Consider the following 20,637-nt stretch of genomic DNA (forward strand, 5'->3'; position numbering starts at 1 on the left):
TCGGACGGGACGTACGAGCTGATCCCGGAATCTGACGGAGGTGATCTCGAAGCTCAAGCGAACACTGCGGAACTAACTGAAGCCCCGGACCAAAGTTCGGAAGAGCTTAGGGCTGAAATAGTTAGCAACTATCGAGAAGGCAAGCCCCGGGCATAACCTATATTTCAAATTAATATCATTTACTGTATTACTTACTTGCGCATTTACAGTTCTTAGGATTTGAATTGAAACCCTAGATGCATGATCCTAGGAACCTATGTACTGAACACTAGACTTGAGTTCGACTAATTGCTAAGCTTATAGGACCGGTAAAAGTCGAGTGATTGCCTGTCACTCGCGAGCCTTATAGGAATTGCCTGTTTACTTTCTGTTAACAATATAAGGACGACGGACGGGGTTGTGATCGATATCATAACTTCATGTGAGACCCCGTCTGTGTTAATGAACTTGCTAAGGTCGCGGTGTGTGGTAGCGTTGATTAAGTTTTTGAAAGTACTAGCCACATGCCGTAAATATGGTACGCGGCAAGCCTAGTAGCCGATTGGACCGGGGAGTGGATATACCTGACACTCTCTCTTAGGGATAGGTTTTATTTTTATGTTGCGTAACACAGCGACTTCAAGGGACAAGGGTGGACCTCGTAGAAGGGTGGACCTTGGAGCCCTGTAGTCGGGGAGAGTGTTCCTATCCACAAGCCGGAAAGAAAGGTCAACGGTTGTTTGGGAATGACCCGACGGTGTTCCAGACGTGTGTGCTAGGTTATCCTTGCAAGGTTGAATTTCGATTCAGAATCGTCCGCCTCTCACGATGAAATGAGACTGCTTGATCTCTTTGCCACACAGAGTAATAAGAGCAACAATATTATTTATCAATCTTGATGTTTGCTTAGTTTTCTACCATGATTGAATAGTAGTTGCTTACATAGAATGGTTAATCAACTAGAATCTTGAAAGCTAAAACTTGAAAGTAAGGACATACTCTTTATTGTTTTTTTAGCAAAATGAAAACCAGAGCCTCACAAAACCTTGCATAGTCTAGCTAAAGTGGAATACTTATACCCGTTGACGGTTAAGTCTTGCTGAGTTTTAGAATACTCAGTCTTGCTGTTGAAACCCTTTTTCAGATATGAGTTTTGAGGATCAGATCGCTAGCTTAACCTACCCTTGCTCGTTGCCTCCTGGCTGGTTCGTAGAGTGGGATACGTCTGCGATCGGCAATAACTATGACGAGTGATACCCTGCTTGGGCTAGCCTGGTGTCCTTTTGCGACGTGTTGTAGCCGTCATGTTTTATCTTCCGCTGTTTTAAACTCTGAACTTAAGTTATGGCTTGTATAACTATTTTACAAGTTGTCTTTGTAAATAATGGTTTTCACTGGTTTGTAATCATTACTATGCCTGTGTTGTAAAATTATGGTTGTAATATCTCTGGACTCGCCTTTGTGCGGGGTATGCTTGTTCGATCCGAGAATCGGTGGTTGTATCGGGACGTTACCCGACAGACCAAGAATTGTTCCGTTTGAAGTGCGTTTAAGCTAATGTTGCCTTTATGGTGATGGCCTGTGCACTTGAGCCGGGATAATTTAGGCGGTTCTGCCACAGAGTCCTCCTGCTACTGACTACCCCTGCTCCATCTCTAGCGGCTTGCCGACGCCCGGCGGCCACGACAGTGCCAACGTCAGGTCGCTTGTGTTCCTCCTTTCCATGAATCAAGCTGCTGCCGTGCCACGCGCACGTCACACCTATAAACCTATTTAGCTGCTCCTATTCAGCCGATTCGGCTGCCGATGATCTAGCTCCGCGCGCTCGAGACCGCTGTCGCTAGCCCGCGTGCTAGAACCTGCGCTGGGAGAATTGATTGTTCTCGGCAGTTGGATCTTTTACGCATTGACTGCTGTTGGATAGGTTGGGTAACATGAGGCACAACAGCTTCTTCTTGCGCTCATCTTTTATCGCTAATTACCATGGTGGCCAATGATCAAGTCGAATTAAAATTTTATTACGGTTCTATTAGCTATTTCCATATATAAAACAATAGAGTTGTACTTGTATACATCTAATATAGCAAAGCAGTATTAGAGAACTCTTTGGGATAGTCTAGACCGTCAGATCTTCATAAAATCCAACGGTGCAAATTTTTCTCTTTTATAGATTAACGTGGGAATTTCTAAACTCTCTCGACAAATGTGGTGGCTTCTTTTAACACTATTGTATTAAGATAATAGATAGATAGATTAGCACCAAAGAACTTGGCCTTCTACGTTCAATCTATCCGGCCTGATGAACCACTTGCTCCGGATTCGTGAAAGCACAAAAGGCCGAAACAGCAGACCTCCAAAGATTGCCAAAGATCAACCGTACAAATTTGTTGGTCAGAGGGCCCAGGTAAACTCTGATGCCGTGCAAGACATGAACGACAGGACGAACTCTTTTTTTTTTTTAGAGAGAGCCACGACAGGACAGGACGAACTCGATCTGAAGCTTGTCGCCAGATGCAAGCTGTGCCATCCATCAATCAATTTCCATGGCAACATCATGCACGGAGTGATTGTTACAGTCCCAGCGTCTTAATTATTATTACAACGAAATTATCATGACGTACAACGCCATGGACGATGCACAGGCAGAGATGGTCAGTAGCCCTTGGACAGGGAGGCGAGCACGGCGTGCGCGACGGTGGCCATCGCGTCGAAGCCGCCGTTCTCCGCGGGCACAGCCGCCCCGGCGGCCACGCCGTCGCACCCGGCGGGCACGTACTGCGCCGCCTGCAGCACCTCCCGGGCGCCCGGGTACCGCCCCGCGGCCGCGGACCCCGCCGCCCACTCCAGCGCCGCCGCGGCGCCGGTGTACAGCTGCAGGCACGCCCGCAGGCCCGCGGGCTCCGCGGCCGACGCCGCCGCGGCCGCGACGCTGTCCCTGGCCGCGGTGGCGTTCGCCGCCGCGAGCCTGGCCGCGAGCGCCGCCACCGCGGCCTTGTCGCGCGCGGCGCGGCACGGCGACGCGGGGTCGTGGCAGAGCGCCGACGCGCAGGCCTCCGGCGTCACGTAGTACCCGCCCAGGACCCCGCACACCTCGTCCAGCGCCGTGCTCGCCCCGCCGGCGCCGCAGACGGCGGCGGCCGCGAAGAGGAGGGAGACCATCAGGCTTGTGGCAGCCATGGCGTGGTGTGGTGTGGTGTGGTGGTCTCTGTTCTGCTCACCAGCCCCCGGATTCTCTCTACTGCTAGTCTCTCTGCGTGACGGATCATGCATTGTATATTTGTATCTATATATATATCAGCCAAGAGGATTTTATATATACTTATAAATACTTGCTCTGATTCTGGTTTTGGTATACAATCACAAGGTCGCAGTGAGTTTGGGGTGAAATAAATGATTTTGATGTGGATGCAGGCAAAATTTGTTGATCCGGGGGAGTGGTTCTGCTCCGTTCTGCTTCCTCTCCATATATATAACAGCGGATTTCAGGACAATTAATGTTCAGAGATTTGTTGTGATCCAAATGATTTGGCGTGGCTCAACTCCAAAGCTGGAATCCGCTACCATCCATACTGCCTGACGAAGAAGTTGATGACCAACCTGAACAAGTAGTTGGGTTCGGCTTTGAGAAAACCTGGAGCGTGTTCAACCAAATCAACGTACGGAGCAAATGAACTACGACAAACAATGCCATGCCATGGAGGGCGAGCCCCAACACCGGCAGGGTCCAATGTACTACGATGCAACAAGAAGTCAAGAACACAGTGAATTAGTGGTTGAGTACATCGATCCGTTCCTCCAAATCCAGCCAGCCATGTCACACGACACACCGGAAGAAGCAGCCGCCGGAATGCCGGGTCACCGCAGTGCGCATGCCATGCCAGGTGCCACGGCGCGGCGAGCCGCCGGCCGGCCGGCCACCTACCTAGCCTAGCGGCTAGCTGACCTTGTTGAGCAGCGCGGTGGCCATGGTTGAGAGCTGGTCGAACTCGCGGTTGGGTCCGGCCATCCGGGCCGCGGCCGCCGCGGATCCCGCGCCCGCGAGCGCGGCGTCGCACCCGATCCCGGCCTGCCCGGTCAGCGGCAGCAGCGCGCGCGCGGCGCCCCAGCTCCGCGCCGCCGCGTACCCGCGCATCAGCCGCAGCGCGGGCACCGACGCCGCCCCGTACAGGATCCCGCACGCCTCCAGCGCGTCCAACGCCGCCGGGCCGCCGGCGCCGCCGTCGGCGTCGCGCGACATCGCTGCCGCGGCGTCCCGCGCCGAGGCCCCGCTCGCGGCCGCCAGATCCGCGGCCATGACCAGGTGGCCGTGCCGGTCCGCGGCGGCCGCGCCCGGCACCGACCGCAGCCGCGACGCGCAGAAGGAGACGTCCACGAAGTCGCGGATCGCGTCGCACGACTCGGCCACCGCGTCCGCCGCCGCGCCGCCGTAGCAGCTGCTGCAGCAGAGGAGGAGCGCGGCGGCGACGGCGAGGAGCGGGCGGACCTTGCCCATGGCGGCTTGCTGCTTCTCTCGCGCCCGGGTGTCCTTTCCTGGTTGGACTTGGTGGCGGGTGGTTTACTGGCGCGGGGCCTTGGCCTGGCTGTGTCTGCGCCGCCGCTGGATCGAAGCGCTCCCCACTTGTCGCTTGCTGCTCTGGTGGTGAGTAGGTGAGCTAATCAATGGAGGCACGCGACGCCTGTGTGCGTCATCGGATTTGTGCTCTCGTCTGTCTTAACGGCCACCAGCTCACCGCCTGAAGGTTGAAGCGGCAATCAATGCCTCATCCTCTTCCTCGTTTGAACAATCCACAAACAGATCTCAGCCATCAATATTGATTATTGAATTAGGCACCATAATTAAGACAAGTAAAGTAGTTACTCCTTGAAGGGCATTCTTTCTTCGCACTAAGGACGTTTTGTCCCTTTCCGTTTCTTCTTTCACCAAAAAAACATCACTCTTTCACCATCTCTCTCATGCCATGCCATGATAGTTGATGCAAGAAATGGAAAGCTCTATACAAAACCATGATCACGGAGTTCAATTTAAATATGTCCATTACATTTCTTCTTTTATTTCTGCTTCTCTTAGTTACGCTTAGATTATAAGCGAGGCGAAGATTTTTCTTACTTATCGCTTCTCGTAGTTCAAATCTCTGAATCGGCTTACCATAGAAGCGAAAATAAACGAGACGTTTGGTAGATTTACCGCTTATTTACACAAATAAGCCGATTATAAATCGGAAACAAACAGAACCTTAGTATCTGGTTTATTTGCACCAATTTCCATAAGCCTTCCAATTATTCGATTTTGAATTTGAGGAAAGGATCATCATGTATCTGCAAATTCAGCCAGTGCATCGCACAGTTGGCCTTGCCTACGTGCAGGAGCAGATCAAGTGTGCGAATCGAATTTACACGGGATCAAAGAAACACCACAGCCTAGAGGTTCTGTTCATGCCTTCATGGATCTATATGGCAGGACACGATACAAGCTGTTGCTGCAACAGCGCATTGATTATTACAGCGAGCTTCTGCACTTGTACGGGCCGGAGCTTAGCCAAGGCGAGAGCCGAGGAGTCGACGTCGGCCGGCAGATCGATAGGGATCAGTCGGCGGGCATGGAGGCGACGACGGCGTGCGCGACGAAGGCCATGTCGCCGAACCCGGCGTTCTCGCGCGGCAGCGCGGCGGCGGCGTCCCCGGCCATGCCCTCGCAGCCGGCGGCCACGTACTGCGCCGCCTGCAGCACCTCCCGCGCGCCGCGGTACCGGCCGGCGGCCACGGCCCGCGCCGCCCACCGCAGCGACGGCACCGCGCCCGCGTACAGCTGCAGGCACGACCGCGCGGCCGCCGCCGCCGCGGACGCCGCAGCGCTGCTGTTGGTCGCGGAGGGCGGCGGCGGGGAGGAGGAGAGGGCAGCCTCGACGCTGTCCCTGGCAGCCGTGGCGTTGGCGGCCGCGAGGCGGGCGGCCAGCGCCGCCACCGCGGGCGCGTCGCGCGCGGCGCGGCAGGGCGCGGCGGGGTCGGCGCAGAGCGCGGACGCGCAGAGGGCCGGGGTCACGTAGTAGCTGCCCAGCCTCCCGCACACCTGGTCCAGCGCCGGCGCCGCCGACGCCGCAGCAGCAGCAGCCTCGCGTGCGCCGGCGGAGGAGGAGAGGAGGAGCACGAGCAAGGCGGCGGCGAGCGTGGGAGAGGAGGACGCGGACGCGGACGCCATGGCCCTGGCCTGTGTGTCGTTGCCTCCCGATCCGTTTCTTGGCCCGTTTGGGTCACGGTCGCGGGGTCGGGATGTTTTGGAGAGCGACAGGGGGACGGAGGTGATCCCGTGCCGGCGGCGTGCATTTAGTGTGCAAGCATGGGCTGCGGCGCTGGTTCCCTTGCCTTTGCCGCTGCAGTCCTGTCGTTCTACGTCCCTCCCGTTGCGTGTTTTTCTTTGACGGCATCTGCGGTTGCCAACTCCCATCGGAAATGTGCTCCATGGAGAGAGAGAGAGGGTCTCACACTGGCTGAAGCAGTAATGAGGTGTCGGAATTAATGGTGCAAGGAGGCGGCAGTGAGCCGGGCGCCGGCCGGCCGTCGTGCCTGCCGCTGCTGCGGCAGTCGGACCGAGCGATCCATGGAGGCATGCTGCAGCGACCGCCGGGTCAACCTCACCGGTGGCAGCGGTCAGTCACTGCGCTCATGAATTGGTCTGGCCGGTTTGGCAGCCGTGGCCCGTGGTCCATCACTCCATCTCCACATGGGCGACTGGGCGACCGACTTCTCTCGTCGGCGTCGTCGCCACGTACGGAAGCCTAGCTAGCAGCCCCGGCAGGCAACGGCAAGGACTCGTGATTGCCGCTTGCCGACTCCGTCCATCTCGTAGCTTGCCGCCGCCTCATCCTCGCAATCGCAACCAGTTCTCCTTCGTTCCGGTGGTTGGATGCGTCTCTGCATCGACGTCTCGTCTCGATCGCTCCAGCAGATAGATACCAGAACACCGATGGACGATCCATAAAGCTCTCTCAGTAATCAGTTCAGTTCCGTTCCGAGCCAGCGTGGGTGTCAGAACACTCGGTCGCTTTCGCTAAGAGCAAGTATTATATAATGGCCGCGTTTGGTAATCAGTCAAATCAAGATTACACAAAAAGACGAATGTCCGCATGGAGTACTAAATGAAGTCTATTTGCAAAACCTTTTCAGGGATGGGTGTAACTTTTTGAGATGGATCTAATGGTGGTAATTACTTGATGATTTACTACAGTGATGCTACAGTAACCACCCTCTAATCGCGCGGTCAAAGGCATCATTAGATTCGCCTCGCGATTTACACGGGGGTTGTGGAGATGATTTTGTAATTAGACTTCATTTGATACTCGAAATTAGCGGTCAAAGCGTGCTACAGTAATTCCACGAAATAAACCAAACACTAATAGTAGATTGTAAGTAGACTGAGTCTTACGTGGAGAAAAAAGAAAAGAAAAAAGAGAAAAACGAGCGTCTCGCTTACCGCCCGCCACATGAAACACTTCAGCCTCTGCTCGTGGGCCCGGAGCAACCCATCCGCCAGCATCCAGCCTGCTGCGGGCGCCAAAGCGGGCGGAAAGCTGCACACGCAGCCGGCCTGCAGGCTGGCTTATTAGCCATGCCCTAAGCTGGCCGAACAGCAAGGCGATAGGATCGAACTCTGGCTCGATTGTTCGTCAGCACGGAAAGTCTGTGCCTGCCGGATACCATTCATTCACGAATCACCAGCACGCCGCCGGAAGCAACGTCGACAACGACAGGGCCTGCCGGATCATCGCTTCCCTGTCGAGTCTGGTTGGTTAGCAGTTTGGCAGCAGGTCACCTAACCTCAACGGCGAGGAAGCCGGCGGCGCGCCGCGCCCGCCCGTATGCATGCGCCTGTGCGGGACATGGATATGGAGGAATCATGGAGAGCCTTTTTCGCCTTCCGATTCGATCTGCTCCATGTGCTCATTTCTGATTTCTGAGGGGTTTTTTATGGTCATTCATTTCTGAAGAGCTAATGGCCATGAGCCTGCCCATGAGGCCATGACACCAAGGCAAGACATTCTTTCTTTGCGTCATCCATTGGCATGATGATGAAACCTTGTAACTGGAATCCTAGACGCAGCAATTGATCGACAGCATTGATTAGTTGATACTCCGTAGGATATAAAGGATCTTGATGCGTTCTTTATTTGGAAGCTTAGCGTAAAATTTGACCAAATATTTGAGGCTGTGGGGTATGATCTTCATCCCCTGCCTAAAACAGAGAGATCTCAGCCTAATCCAGCTGCCTATATAACGCCAAGGCCAAGACGACGAGCTATCGATTTATTAGGTCAAGCTACCCACACCAAATTCAATCACCCAGGCACGCAACTAGCAGCAATCCGCGCCAGAATGAGGAGGACCTCGCTTCTCGCCCTCGCCATCGCCATCGCCTTCGCCGCCGGCGCGCTCGGCTGCTGCGGCGGCGTCGCGGCCGCCGACGCCGTCGCCGAGTCGTGCAACTCCATCCGCGACTTCGTCGACGTGTCCTTCTGCGAGGCGCGGCTGGGGTCCGTCCCGGGTGCCGCGGCGGCGGACCGGCACGGCCACCTCCTCATGGCCGCGGACCTGGCCACGGCGAGCGGCGCCTCGGCCGGGGACGCCGCCACGGCGGCCGCGGCGCGCGGCGCGACCGACCCGGCCGCGCGGGACGCCCTGCGGGCGTGCGGGTTCCTGTACGGCGCGGCGTCGGTGCCGGCGCTGCGGCTCCTGCGCGGGTACGCGGCGGCGCGGGCATGGGGCGCCGCGCGCGCGCTGCTGCTGCTCACGGGGACGGCCGGGATCGGGTGCGACGCCGCGCTCGCGGGCACCGCGGCCGCGGGCGGGATTGCCGCGGCCAACCGCGAGTTCGACCAGCTCTCCGCCATGGCCACCGCGCTGCTCAACGTCGTCGACTAGCTAGGTCGCCGGCCGGCCGGCCGGCCGGCGGCGCCGGGCGCCCTGCCGTTGCGTGCATGCACGCGCACGTACCCTGCTCAAGTGGCATTGCTGCTTGCGACATGGCCACATGTGTTGGGTTTTCAGTGATGGATCAATAATGTGACCGATTGTGTTGTAACTACTGATTCACTGCGGTCTTAATTCAGGCGCAGTAGATTGTGTGCACGACTTGAACGATAAAAGTGAAACGACGACGAGCCTGGCCGCGAGCACCGCCACCCCGCGCGCGTCGCGGCGCGGCAACGACGGGTCGTAGGCTCGTAGCAGAGCGCGGACTTGCAGAAGTCCGGCGTGATGTAGTGCCCGCCCAGAGATTTGCAGATGTCGTCCAGCGCCGTGTCCGCACCGGCGGTGCCAGAGCCGACGCAGAGGACGGCCACGAAGAGGAGGGAGAGCATGAGTTGAGGGCTTGAGGCAGCCATGGTGTGGCCTCTCTACTAGTCTTTTGTGTTAGGGACACTATCTATATCTGTATGTCTCTTCATTTTTTTTTTAAAAAAATACCTGTATACATATCGGCCAAGAAGATTTACTTATTAATACTTTACTTGATTTTGGTTTTGGTCTAAGGTCACAATGCAATTTGTTTGGATTCGAATAAATGATTTTGGCGTGCAGACATTAATATTTTTTTATACAAGCGTGGTATAGGATCATCTTTCTTCAGTTCTTCTCCGTATATAACATTGGATATCAGAACAGTTAAAGTTCAAATATTTGTTGAAAAGGTGTATGGTTGGGGGAGGTTCTTCCAAAGATTCAGTTTCCAAGCCTGTTCAAGATTTGTTATCTTTTCAATAATTTTGAATCTTGATGGATCACGGGATGCAATATTCAGGACAGTTGATATCAGTACAATTGGCTCAGCTCAAGATTTGCTCACAAGAATCTTTTTCGTCTTCCTTCACTTGCATGCATTTGCTGAATGCCTGAATTGCTGAAGCATTGTAATTGGACCTTTTATAGATATAATATATAATATAATATCTTTATTGATTGTTTGATACCAAAAAGGATCTTGATGCACAAAAAATAAGTGACCAAATTTTTGAGGCCGTGATAACAATTTTCTCCCCCTATCTAAAAATGAGACCAAGTGAAGGAAAGCTAGCACACAAGGTAGCATAGGAACCAACCAGAATGAGGACCTCACTTGTCGTCGCGCCTCTCGTCCTCGCCGCCGCGGCGCTGTGCTGCGCCGACACCGTCGCCGACTCGTGCAACGCGATCCGCGACTTCGCGGACGTGGCCTTCTGCGTGTCCCGGCTGCGGTCCGTCCCGGACTCCCGGGGGCCGCCTCCGCGGCCCGGCACGGCCACCTCGTCATGGCCGCGGACCTGGCCGCGGCGACGCTGGCGCGCGGCGAGCGCGGCCCCGCCGTGCGGGACGCGCTGCGGGCGTGCGCGTTCCTGTACGGCGCGGCGTCGGTGCCGGGCTGCCGGCGCTGCGGATCATGCGCGGGTACGCGGCGGCGCGGGGCTGAGGGCGCCGCGCACTCGCTGTTCATGCTCGCGCGGCAGGCCGGGGGCGACTGCGACGCCGCGCTCGGCGGCGCCGCGGGCAGGACGATGGCCGCGGCGAACCGCGAGTTCGACCAGCTCGCCATCGTGACCACCGCGCTGCTCAACACCTTCAGCTTGTAGGCTGGCCGCCGGCAGATGGCCGGCGCCACCGCGCCATGCTTAAGCTGGGCATGCTTGCGCGTACCCGTTTCTTCCGGTGCATGCCTCACGTGGCAATGGCATGGATGGAGATTCTGTAATAGATCAATCAATAATAAACGCAACCATCTGCTGATTCAATCTTTTATGTTGTTGTATCACACACTTGCACTAGTCTGTTCATGTTTTCTGAATCATGAGATCATCATGATTCACGAACAATATTTTCATTCCTGCGTTTTGCTTTGCTTCTTATTAGAAAAAAAAAGCTTCAGCCAAGGACCAATGACGGCGATGGTAAATCAAGCGACCAATCCTTGTTTTTTTTTCAAAAAAAAATACTCTCCAATAGTTCTCCATCCTAGCTCCTCATCTACTAATAATTGTCAAATTAGCATCCCATAGAGCATCTCCAACAGGTGAAATCACGATGCAACAGACTCGCTATCTCACCAGCTTCGCTATCTCGCTCGGAATCCCTCCGCCCTCGCGAGGCATACATAACGAGCCGTTCTGACTCGCCATTTGCTCCCCCCTTCCCGCGCACTCCGTCGTTCCCGCCCGCGCGCTCCAGTGCCCTCGCCGTCGTTGTCGCCGTGATGTCCCACGGCCAGCCTCCGCCGCTCCTCCCTGCCAGTGCGGCCAGCCCCTGCCGCTCCTCCCTGTCAGCCCGCCCCCACCGCAACTCCCCGCCGGAGCAGCCCGCCCCCGTTGCTCCTCCCATGCCGGCGAGGCCCGCCCCCGCCACTCCTCCCGGCCCTCGGGTCCTGCCCCTCCCCTCGCATCCCGCCCTCGCCGTCCCATCTCGCTGGTCGAGCGGCGCGGCCATGGCCGGGCGGGCCATGGCGGCGCGGCCACCGGCAGGCGCGCGCCTACGGCCCTCCTTCGCCCGAGAAGACCGCCGTGGAGGAGGCGCGAGAGGACGCCGAGGAGGAGGCCCGAGAGGACGCCATGGAGACGGACGCCGAGGATGAGGTGCCGATAAGGAGGCCCGAGAGGATGCAGTGGAGCCAGACACCGAGGATGAGGTGCGAGAGGACGCCGAGGGAGAGGCCAAATTGATTTGGAGAGTCAATTTGAAGAGTCCGTTGGTTCCTTTACTCATTGAATAGCTTTTTATTTTTTTACCTAGGCTTTTACCTCTTCATTTATCTAGAAGGTTTACCTAGTCCCTTGGACATGCCCTTATATGTAAATACTAGGTGATTCCCCGCGCGTTGCTGCGGGTATTTGAGAGAGTTATTCGATAGATTTTTGTGTGGGACATAATAATATATGAATGTCTTGTTAGTTGAGCACTTGAGTCTTATGCTAATGTTAATGCCACTACGGTGACTGTTTGCATCTGCGTTGGTGGAGATTGAAGGAAGATCAAGTGGGCCGCTGATATTGATTGTTGGTATTTGGTGGAAGATGATGTGTGCTGACGTGGATTGCTAAGGATTGAGAGAAATCAGAGCGTATGGCGGTTGGTATTCCTTGAATGGATGGCTAAGATATAGTTGTGCACCTGAGATCGAACAGCTGAAATAAAAAGGGTGACGTGGCTCAATGTGGTTTCAGAGAAATAGCAATCAATGATCGTGAGTGGGGATCATCTTTATAAGAGATATATGCACCCCTTCACCCCTCCTGATGGCCCCTTCCCGAGAGGTTTTTTTCGTCGTGGTCTTCTTTTTCCGTGCGCGCAGGTGCCGCTCACGCCGATCCCCTTGCAAACGTGAGCACCGATCCTCCAAGGCACCTTGCTGCTCCCCATCGCCATGCGCACCAACACCGCCCCCTGCCTTGCCCTTCCGCCCAGCACTGGCCGACGGAAGTACCAAGCACCAGCCACTCCTTGTTCGCCCATTTCGCCATGCCACCACGGTGCATCACCCGCGCAAGTAAAAGGTAAAATGAAACCTCTTTCTTTTCCCCTTTTCAAGTCCTCTCGTACCTAAACCGCCGGCCTCTTTCTTTTTTCCCAAATTCCAAGTCCATCTCCAAGAGTTTCTCATTTTTCTCCCCAAAAATGACAAAATTCTTAGCAGTCAGACCACCAAGGGCGATCAAGGATGGATTTTCAGAGCGATAGTGAGAATCTTTGTACACACTGTGTTTGGTTGACCAGTAACTCGAAATATATATAACTTGCATCCCTACATCTCTACATGCCAGCATTGGTGAAGCTGAAGGAGGAATTTGTTTCCTTTTTAGACGAGGAATATGGCTAGCACTGCCGTTTCGCACCAGGCATGTAATCTTTCAGAAAATAAAAGTTATCAGCAGCCAGGCAAATGAGACAAGTCAAAGTTCATTTGTTACTATTCAACTTATGAAAATTTTCCTTGCAAAAATAAAATTACGAAAATTCCATCAATCAAAAAATGCAAACAATTTTCGTGATGGGCCTCTGAATTCTAGAAACAACCGAGCCCCAACTAAATTGGTTTGCCTTGGCCCGCAAGTTTCATCGTCTCGGCCCACCTGGCTCTCGCACTGGCGGTGGAGAGGATCCAGCCTGGCATTAGTACGGGCGGCCACCCCACCACGGCAGCACCCCCCCACCCTTCCCGCTCGCTCGTTTCATTCTCCCCCCGCTCCTCTTCCTTTCGATCCCTCTCCGGCTCTCCGCCTCGCCTCGAACCAAACCGCCCTCCCCAATCCTAGCCTCTCGAACCTTCCAGAGCCCGCGTGCTCGACCTCGCCCGCAATGGCGTCCTCCTCCTCCTCCTCCTCAGGCGAGGGGCCCTCCACTTCGGGTTCGGGTGGTGGCCGCCGCGCGCAGTACTGGGACTTCGTGCACGCGGTCGTGATCTACAAGGAAGACAATGACCAGGTGCTCCAGAAGCTCCTCACCGCGGTGATGAATCTCGACATCGTCGCCGCGAAGAGTAAGTCCCTATCGACTCGTCTCGACTCCATCCCCCGTAGCTTCTCGATCGATCGCTCTGGGGTTACGCGGGTGCGGGGTCGTTCGTTCTTCGTTGCTTGCTGTGATCGATCGATATCATTAGCTCCGCCTTCTTGCTTGGTGTTGCTGGTTCATGTGCAGAGTCCGCGGAGAAGCTGAGGGAGATGGGGACGGGCCTGGACGCGGCGGTGCAGGCCGTCGCCGACCCCAAGAACAAGCGCCACGGGCCGCTCCACGTCGCCGCGGGGACCAAGTATCTGGAGATGTGCAAGATGCTAGTCAAGAAGTACAACTGCAACCCAAACGCGGCCGGTGCTGATGGTACGCTTCACTCTGTGTTCTGCTCCGATTTCTGCCTGGGTTTGCTTTTTTTTCTGGGTTGGAATTGGATCTCGGTTGCGTTCCGTTGTTTGATTTTGATCGCGCATTTCTGCGAGGTTTTGAGCTCGGGGGCATGAGGATTGATATGATGGCGCGGGTTCCTTTGTCCCAATCCTTCAATCTGCGCTGGTTGCTTGAGGCGTGGGAGTATGCGTGAGATTGATAGGCGCTGCAGTTGCAGGCAGCATCTGTGAGGAGGAAGAAACTGTAGCTAGCCAGGAGGAGAGAGAGAGAGACAGATTTGTGGCGAAGTGAGTGGGTAGGATTAGGATTTGGGGCCCCAAACGAGAGCCCATTTATTTCACAGTTGGGCTTAGAAGTTGGCCCGTCTTGGATGGATTTGGGCTTAGTTAAGCCATGGATAGCAGAGCTGCTCGTCGCGCAGAAGCATAGTGGCGGCGCGTGGGTGAGCGGCGAGGGCAAGGGGCACCGCCGCGCCGGGTGGTTGCGTGGCGAGCAGCCGACCAGGCGGAGCATCAAGCAGGGAAGCGTGATGCGTGGCGAGGGAATAGATTTGACTGCCAGGTCGGCTAGGAGTAGTTCGGGCCCAGCGTCAGGTGAGATCTCGTGTCTATGCGCCGCTAGTAACAATAGCTTGTCCGATCGTGGGAGACATGAATGCTATCCAACCCTGGCATTTTCTTACTTTTCAGGGATCATTTTACATGTTCCTTCTGTGTTAGGTGTGATTTCTGGTTAGTTAATCTAGTTGCATCTGGAGTTGGACTGCTTGGCGCTGTATTTTATCACGCTGAAATCATAATGTCGGTGGAAGAAGCAGTTTAGATAATGTTCCGTAGTTCTATCATGATCAGCCTTGAGAAGAATTGTCCCTTTCAGGGATGACTTTTTCCCTGTTTCATGTGACCCCGAGTCCCCGACAGCTTTAACTTGCCTTTTTATGATTATAATTGTGCTGAATTGCGCCTATCCCAGTTCTGTCACACGCCGACACAAAGTGTGTATGAGAGCAGAGGAAATGCAGTAATTACATGTCGATAGTCCATTGTTTCTGGAGTGAAACTGATAGTTATATTTTTGTTCAGTAGTTTAGATCTGCAAATGTGTCAAGCTGTCGGGGACAACCGCACATATACATTGAAGATAGATATAGGTGAGGCTCTAGGACAGCTTATGTTGGCTATGGTATGCGTCCATGCCAGCCAGTACCATAGTTTGTTTTAGTACTCTGCAATGCTCTTGTGTTTTTATTCACCGGTATTTTTAAAAAGTTAAGTAACTGGTGTCTGAATATGCAGACATGGATCATCTAAGTACAATTTTTTTAGTAAGTGCCGAGACATAGGTGGAATCTTGGGTGAAAGTTCATCTCTTAATTTTTGATCTTATGGTGCACTTACCATGTAATAGCATCTTGTGCATTGTTTTGATATGCTTTATCCAAGTGCTAAGGCTTTTTAATATTTATCAATTTCATTGGTCTGAGTGAGAAATATTGGTCATCTTTAATTAATGTTTACTTATGCTCGTGTCAGGTGAAACACCTCTGTTTTTTGCAATACTAGGTCAGGGATCTCAGGCTATTGTAGAGTATCTTATCACCATTGGTGCTGATCCAAATAAAGCAAACAATCGTGGGATTACTCCACTCCACCTCGCAGCAGGAGAAGGTTTTTTCTGCCCATGCTTATGTGGTTTTCTGGAGTTTTAGCTGTTTCATTGAGCTTTTTCTTAGGTTTATCCTAGCAAATCTTTATTGCTTTCACACAGTGGGTTGCTTCATATGTCTTTTCAGATAGTATTACAAATGTCTATTCCATGTGCTTGAACTTAACATATTTCCTCTCGAACAAGACACATAACTAGAGTTAAGCAATATTCACCTTGGGCTGTGACTAAAAGAAAAGGGCATAATCCCATTTCTGTTGCTTCAACCTGGAATTACATGAGTCTAGACACTAGGGTGTAGGTAGAGAAATAGCAAATGAAGTCTGGACCATCCACTGAAGACCAGTGTTTGGTAGGTTGAGCTGTGCTTTTTTCTTAAGCTTAAATATTGCTTATTAGCCACCTTTTGTTGTTCAGTCACCTACATGCATTTTTGGGGGGCGTAATTTTGCAAAAGGAGTTTGTACAGAAGGTCAAGAGCTGCAGTGTAGCAACCAACACATGGCTTATACTGCAATGCAAAACCACCTTTATGTTCCATATTTTTGTTAATTTAGCTGTAGCTTGTAGGTTTATAAAAGTGCTAAAATGATCAATTCTTAAAATATTGAGCTCTTGGTGATGATTGACTTTCGCTATTGATATATCCTAAAAGTTAATTTTGTGATTATTCATGTATTTCATCCAGGTCACTGTGAAATAGCAGAGTATTTGTTGTCCAAAGGAGCTAATGTTGATCCCATATGTCAAGATGGCGAAGCACCACTACATATTGCTGCTCGCCGTGGAAATTTAAGAATGGTGAAAATATTGTTGGAGCATCAAGCAGATGTAATAACTTCTTTCTTTCCTGCTCTACTTTCCTCATTTTCATCTATATTATATGTGTTGAAGTTTAGTACTATATCCATGATAACTGAGCGAAAAATTGTTGGCTGGGTGAATTCAGACTGGCTACCTTTTTTTATTTTCTCGAGGTTCTTTCCGTCCCACTCCTGGAAGCCCACCATACCAGGTCCAGCCTGGGTGGCTTGATAACTATTTTTATTGGCTTGATAACTACTTTTATTTTCTTGACTGAGCTGAGCTGGAATTTCTGTTTTATTAACCGGCTCAATCATATGCCCTTTTATTTTTATTTTGTTCTGTCATGTGACATCTTTTCTCTGGTTTGGCTCTTCCCTTGCCTACAATTGATGCCTTGGTACCAGGTTGTTAGTAAAGTAAAACCTTAATTCCTTCCGTAACCATCCATAGTAAGTCATGCTCACACCAAGAGAATCTACGTGTTTGATGAAAGCTGCATATCCTCCCTGCTTCTTTCTACCTTATCCCCATGAGTGCTTACATGTTGGCATCCCATTGGGCAGATTGTGTATTGTCTTAATCATGCGTTTCTTGCATGGAGTCAGAATGGATAAAAAAAATCCTATATAATCTTAAGTTATTTTGGTTTTGCTGCTACATTGTTGGAGTGCACATTTCATGTTGGTGGAGGGAACGGTTACATAGGGACCTTGTTGATGAAAGCTGGAATTTCCATATGGGGATAGTGTTTGGACATATTTTTTGTTCAGTGGCATTAGGAGATGACATGATGATGATGTTATGGGATCCTATGTTTATGTTATCCATTTGCATATTTAATTTGATTTTTAAGGTTGAATAAAGTGATAAGGTGCTCCCATCTGTAAACTTTTATCTACTTATAATAGCTTGCGTACTGCACTGCTTGATCATTTCTTTCTGCTTGACTTCCATAATGTTTTTTCCTTTTCCCCAGTGTAACAGACTTTCGGGTAAACTCCACACACCACTGGTGGCGTCCCTCTTTGGTTCTTCATTGGAATGCTTGGAGAGAATTATTGAGGTGAAGTAACTTGTCCCCTTGGAGCTACTGCTCACCCCAAATATGCCATCCCTAAGATGAGCATGAGTTGCACCATGTTATTGAAAAAAACTTTCTTCAACACCCTGTAACATGTATTCTAAATTACAGGCTGGCGCTGCTGTCAATACTGATAGTCCTGTAACTCCATTATCAGTAGCTGCTCGTAAAGGCTTAGCTGACTGCATCAAATGTTTGTTGAATAGGGGTGCTGATCCTAATGAGCCTGATGAAGTGAGTCTTACCATTTTCACTTATTAGCTTCGACTCATGTCCTGCTTCTGGGCTTTATATCTATTATACTTACAAAGTAATTTTCCTGAAATATTATAATGAATGCTTTGTAGCACGCTAAGACTTTAGCTTTTTAGGATATTTTGTTCCATGCCCTGCTTGGTACTCCAGAAAATTTACGGTAGTTAGCCATGGTTCTTACATGTGGCAAAATTACGCTCTTTGAGGATTGCAGTCGTGGTTTCCGAATATTGATTTTTTGAATGAGATAAGGCTCAAGAATTTATTGTTAAATGTGATGATTTCATCCTAAATTTCTTTTAAAGAACTCCATTAATGAATTTGTGAATGTTGCATATCTTTCTAATACTGAAGTTGAGATGATGCCTTCATGCAACAGCAAAGAAAATTGAAAAGGAATTGAAAGGTGTTGATCTAAATGTTCATGCACATGTTCATCCTTCTGTTAGAAAAATCCATTCATTATTTTCACATCCCAGGAACAATCGGAGTTTGAGTACATATGCACAGTTTAGACTGCCACTGTGCTATATAGTGTACACAAGTACCATAATGCACACTCTGCACCTGTATTTCCTTATGCTTTGTGATCTTTGTGATAGGTTTGGACTTCGGAGTATAATGCATGTCCTCATTGTGCAACAAAAGGCATCTGATTTTGTTATTCTTACTGCTCTCTTATGTTTATTTCTAATTTTCTTGTGTGGTTTCTTAACAGGATGGTAAATTGCCACTAGAAGTTGCTGCATCCATAGGATGGTTGGCAGGCATTCAGATTCTCTTGCCTGTAACAAACCCTTTGGAAAAATTTGAAAACCTGAGCATTGCTGAAATGATTAAACAAGAAGGAATGGTGAGTTCAGAGACACAATTTGGAAATATTTCCTATTTTTCTACTGAATATGATGGGTGTTGGTAAATGTTATGAAGACTGCAATATATAATTTTATAGATACTGATTTTGTGATATGATTTAATTTACCTTTTGGCTGCATATGAGCTGTAGGCACGCCAACAGGAAGCACTTACGGCTGTTGCAGATGGAGATGTTGCATACTGGGAGAAGAATTATGCTGATGCATTGAGATGCTACACCAAAGTAATTTTTTGCACATCTCATAATTATATTTAACTTGCATTTGTAGTTGTCGATATGTCTCTTCAGCCTATGTCTATTGTCAAGCAGCTGCATTTCAAAGAATCCTGATGAATCCAATAACTAGTGCTGGTTTGCCTTACATGTTATGATTTTCCTTCTCTATAACAATGTGCACTCACAAATTAGAGTTAACAAGGAAGCACACAAAAGTTTCCTTCAGGCATGCTATGGAACTGGGTATCTTATTGTTAAACACTGCTTTACCTCCTTTCCAATGCCAACTTTCTGATGAAGAATCAATATGTTTGCCTGTATACGTGCAGAATGAGATATATAACCTTGTGTCAGTTTGTGCTTATAAGGCAGAAAGTTGCGTCGATCTAAGGAAATGCCATTTCCGATTTAAATTGAAGTTTAGTTTGGTATCATTGGATGACTGCAGGCATTGAGGCTTGGCCATGGTGATCCAGCCTTGTATGCAAAGAGGAGCCTTTGCCATCTGAGGAATTATGATCAGCATAGATTTTTGGACGATGCGTATTCCTACATGGATATCATGACTCCAGATTTATCAGTACCTTGCTCTGAGAAAGCTGCTAAGAAATTGGTGCTGGTGAGTTACGCTAGCAAGTAGCAACGACACAATGTGTCATACTTACTGTTCATGTGTTGACGGTTTCTTCTTTAGGGGTATGACATGAACTGGAGAGCAGAAAGGCCTGGTTCTGGAAGCAACCCGACTAACTGATGAAACTGACAAAGCATCCAGGTTTGTAGCATCTGCACTAGTTTTCGATCTTTGATCTGGTTATCTTTGCACCAACAAACCAACGAGTTGACTGTTTATTTGATTGCCGTTTCATATCCTGATTACCATGTCTGCTTTGTAATGCTAAAATGTTGCTGATGTAACGTTTCAACCGTACTTTTGTATATCCAGGGAGGAGCCATCCGTGAAGCAAGGTGGGTCAGTTGCTACTGCACAGACGAGAAGATGGTGGTGACATGCTGTTGCCGGGCGTCCATGGAACCTGCGGGGCTGTCGTTTTTGTCGGATCCTGCATTTTTTTTCTCTCTCCCTGGAAACCTGTCCACGTTCTGTAGATGGTAATCCAAAGCGGCTGGAGTTTTAGTACCTATTATACCTAGTTAATAATAGCATAGAAGTTACGCATATTTCTCATGGTACACTGAACCGCCAAAACGGTCCGAAGTTGGGCCCTCTGCCTTTGGTTGCAAGACCAAACATAAACAGTGATGGAAACCTGGATGTTGCAACGCTTTTGAGTTGTAACTGAGCTCAGATGATGAAGTTTACTTCGGTGGCATGCATGTTCTGGGAGTTGATGGCTGCTCTCCTTAGATTACAGGAGTCGACTTCTCATTATCCTGTGTTCTTCTTGGTGCGAAAGGTCCTCTCACTTCTTTCTTTATGTGACTTTCGCTTCCCAACTTTTAGTTGTTTCGTTGCTCTAAAAAAAACTTTTAATTGTTTCGTTTTTCACGTCTGGTCTTTTTTTTTTGAGGGGGTACCACTTTACTCAATTAACATTGTAGCTGGTACAAACTCCATCAGGAGGATCAAAAAATCAAACATGTCTTCCTTCCGATTCATAAATCGAGCTTCTAGCTAAAGTATGGGCATCGATGTTCGACGCTCTCCCTTCATGAACGACCTATGCTCCTTCGAAGCTCGCCATCGCTGCCTTGATCTCTCTGATCACATGGCCGTATCGGCTCATTCCCGACCCCTCCAAGCTCCGGACTGCACCAGCACAACCAGAGGCTATCCGCACCCTGCTGATCATCAAATCCGCTGCCAGGGCGAAGCCTTCGCGGCACGCCAGAACCTCCGCCGTCTCCGGGTCAGTAATGCCGTTCGGAACAAGAGCCG

General features: G+C 50.9%; 5 protein-coding genes and 1 pseudogene across 5 annotated transcripts; 3 read left to right on the forward strand and 3 right to left on the reverse strand.

The window, feature by feature from the left end:
• Positions 1–2,314: 2,314 nt before the first annotated feature.
• Positions 2,315–3,427, reverse strand: LOC120700030. Its single transcript, XM_039984183.1, has one exon. The coding sequence runs from the start codon at positions 3,247–3,249 to the stop codon at positions 2,632–2,634; it is 618 nt and encodes a 205-aa protein (XP_039840117.1). The 5' UTR covers positions 3,250–3,427; the 3' UTR covers positions 2,315–2,631.
• Positions 3,428–3,599: 172 nt separating this feature from the next.
• On the reverse strand, positions 3,600–4,679 carry LOC120700031. Its single transcript, XM_039984185.1, has one exon. It carries the CDS (start codon positions 4,469–4,471, stop codon positions 3,914–3,916), a length of 558 nt encoding a protein of 185 aa, XP_039840119.1. The 5' UTR covers positions 4,472–4,679; the 3' UTR covers positions 3,600–3,913.
• A 549-nt stretch (positions 4,680–5,228) lies between these two features.
• Positions 5,229–6,368, reverse strand: LOC120701590 (antifreeze protein Maxi-like). Its single transcript, XM_039985577.1, has one exon. The coding sequence runs from the start codon at positions 6,173–6,175 to the stop codon at positions 5,564–5,566; it is 612 nt and encodes a 203-aa protein (XP_039841511.1). The 5' UTR covers positions 6,176–6,368; the 3' UTR covers positions 5,229–5,563.
• Positions 6,369–8,160: 1,792 nt separating this feature from the next.
• On the forward strand, positions 8,161–9,079 carry LOC120701592. The gene has a single exon (XM_039985578.1). The coding sequence runs from the start codon at positions 8,347–8,349 to the stop codon at positions 8,890–8,892; it is 546 nt and encodes a 181-aa protein (XP_039841512.1). The 5' UTR covers positions 8,161–8,346; the 3' UTR covers positions 8,893–9,079.
• A 995-nt stretch (positions 9,080–10,074) lies between these two features.
• Positions 10,075–10,577, forward strand: LOC120701121 (annotated as a pseudogene).
• Positions 10,578–13,175: 2,598 nt separating this feature from the next.
• On the forward strand, positions 13,176–20,090 carry LOC120700032 (serine/threonine-protein phosphatase 6 regulatory ankyrin repeat subunit B-like). Its single transcript, XM_039984186.1, has 11 exons — positions 13,176–13,471; positions 13,633–13,812; positions 15,369–15,503; positions 16,190–16,332; positions 17,285–17,371; positions 17,501–17,623; positions 18,363–18,497; positions 18,651–18,743; positions 19,186–19,356; positions 19,432–19,512; positions 19,684–20,090. The coding sequence occupies exons 1-10, from the start codon at positions 13,291–13,293 to the stop codon at positions 19,489–19,491; spliced, it is 1,308 nt and encodes a 435-aa protein (XP_039840120.1). The 5' UTR covers positions 13,176–13,290; the 3' UTR covers positions 19,492–19,512; positions 19,684–20,090.
• The last annotated feature ends 547 nt before the right edge of the window (positions 20,091–20,637 follow it).

Source organism: Panicum virgatum, chromosome 3K (assembly GCF_016808335.1).
Source record: "Panicum virgatum strain AP13 chromosome 3K, P.virgatum_v5, whole genome shotgun sequence".
In the NCBI taxonomy this organism is placed as follows: Eukaryota; Viridiplantae; Streptophyta; class Magnoliopsida; order Poales; family Poaceae; genus Panicum; species Panicum virgatum.

Coding starts and splice junctions, on each gene's coding strand:
- LOC120700031 (XM_039984185.1), bottom strand. CDS start 4,471: ATGGGCAAGGTCCGCCCGCTCCTCGCCGTCGCCGCCGCGCTCCTCCTC.
- LOC120701590 (XM_039985577.1), bottom strand. CDS start 6,175: ATGGCGTCCGCGTCCGCGTCCTCCTCTCCCACGCTCGCCGCCGCCTTG.
- LOC120700032 (XM_039984186.1), top strand. CDS start 13,291: ATGGCGTCCTCCTCCTCCTCCTCCTCAGGCGAGGGGCCCTCCACTTCG. Junction 16,333..17,284: donor TGTTGGAGCATCAAGCAGAT/GTAATAACTTCT, acceptor CCTTTTCCCCAG/TGTAACAGACTTTCGGGTAA. Junction 19,357..19,431: donor CTGCTAAGAAATTGGTGCTG/GTGAGTTACGCT, acceptor TTTCTTCTTTAG/GGGTATGACATGAACTGGAG.
- LOC120700030 (XM_039984183.1), bottom strand. CDS start 3,249: ATGCATGATCCGTCACGCAGAGAGACTAGCAGTAGAGAGAATCCGGGG.
- LOC120701592 (XM_039985578.1), top strand. CDS start 8,347: ATGAGGAGGACCTCGCTTCTCGCCCTCGCCATCGCCATCGCCTTCGCC.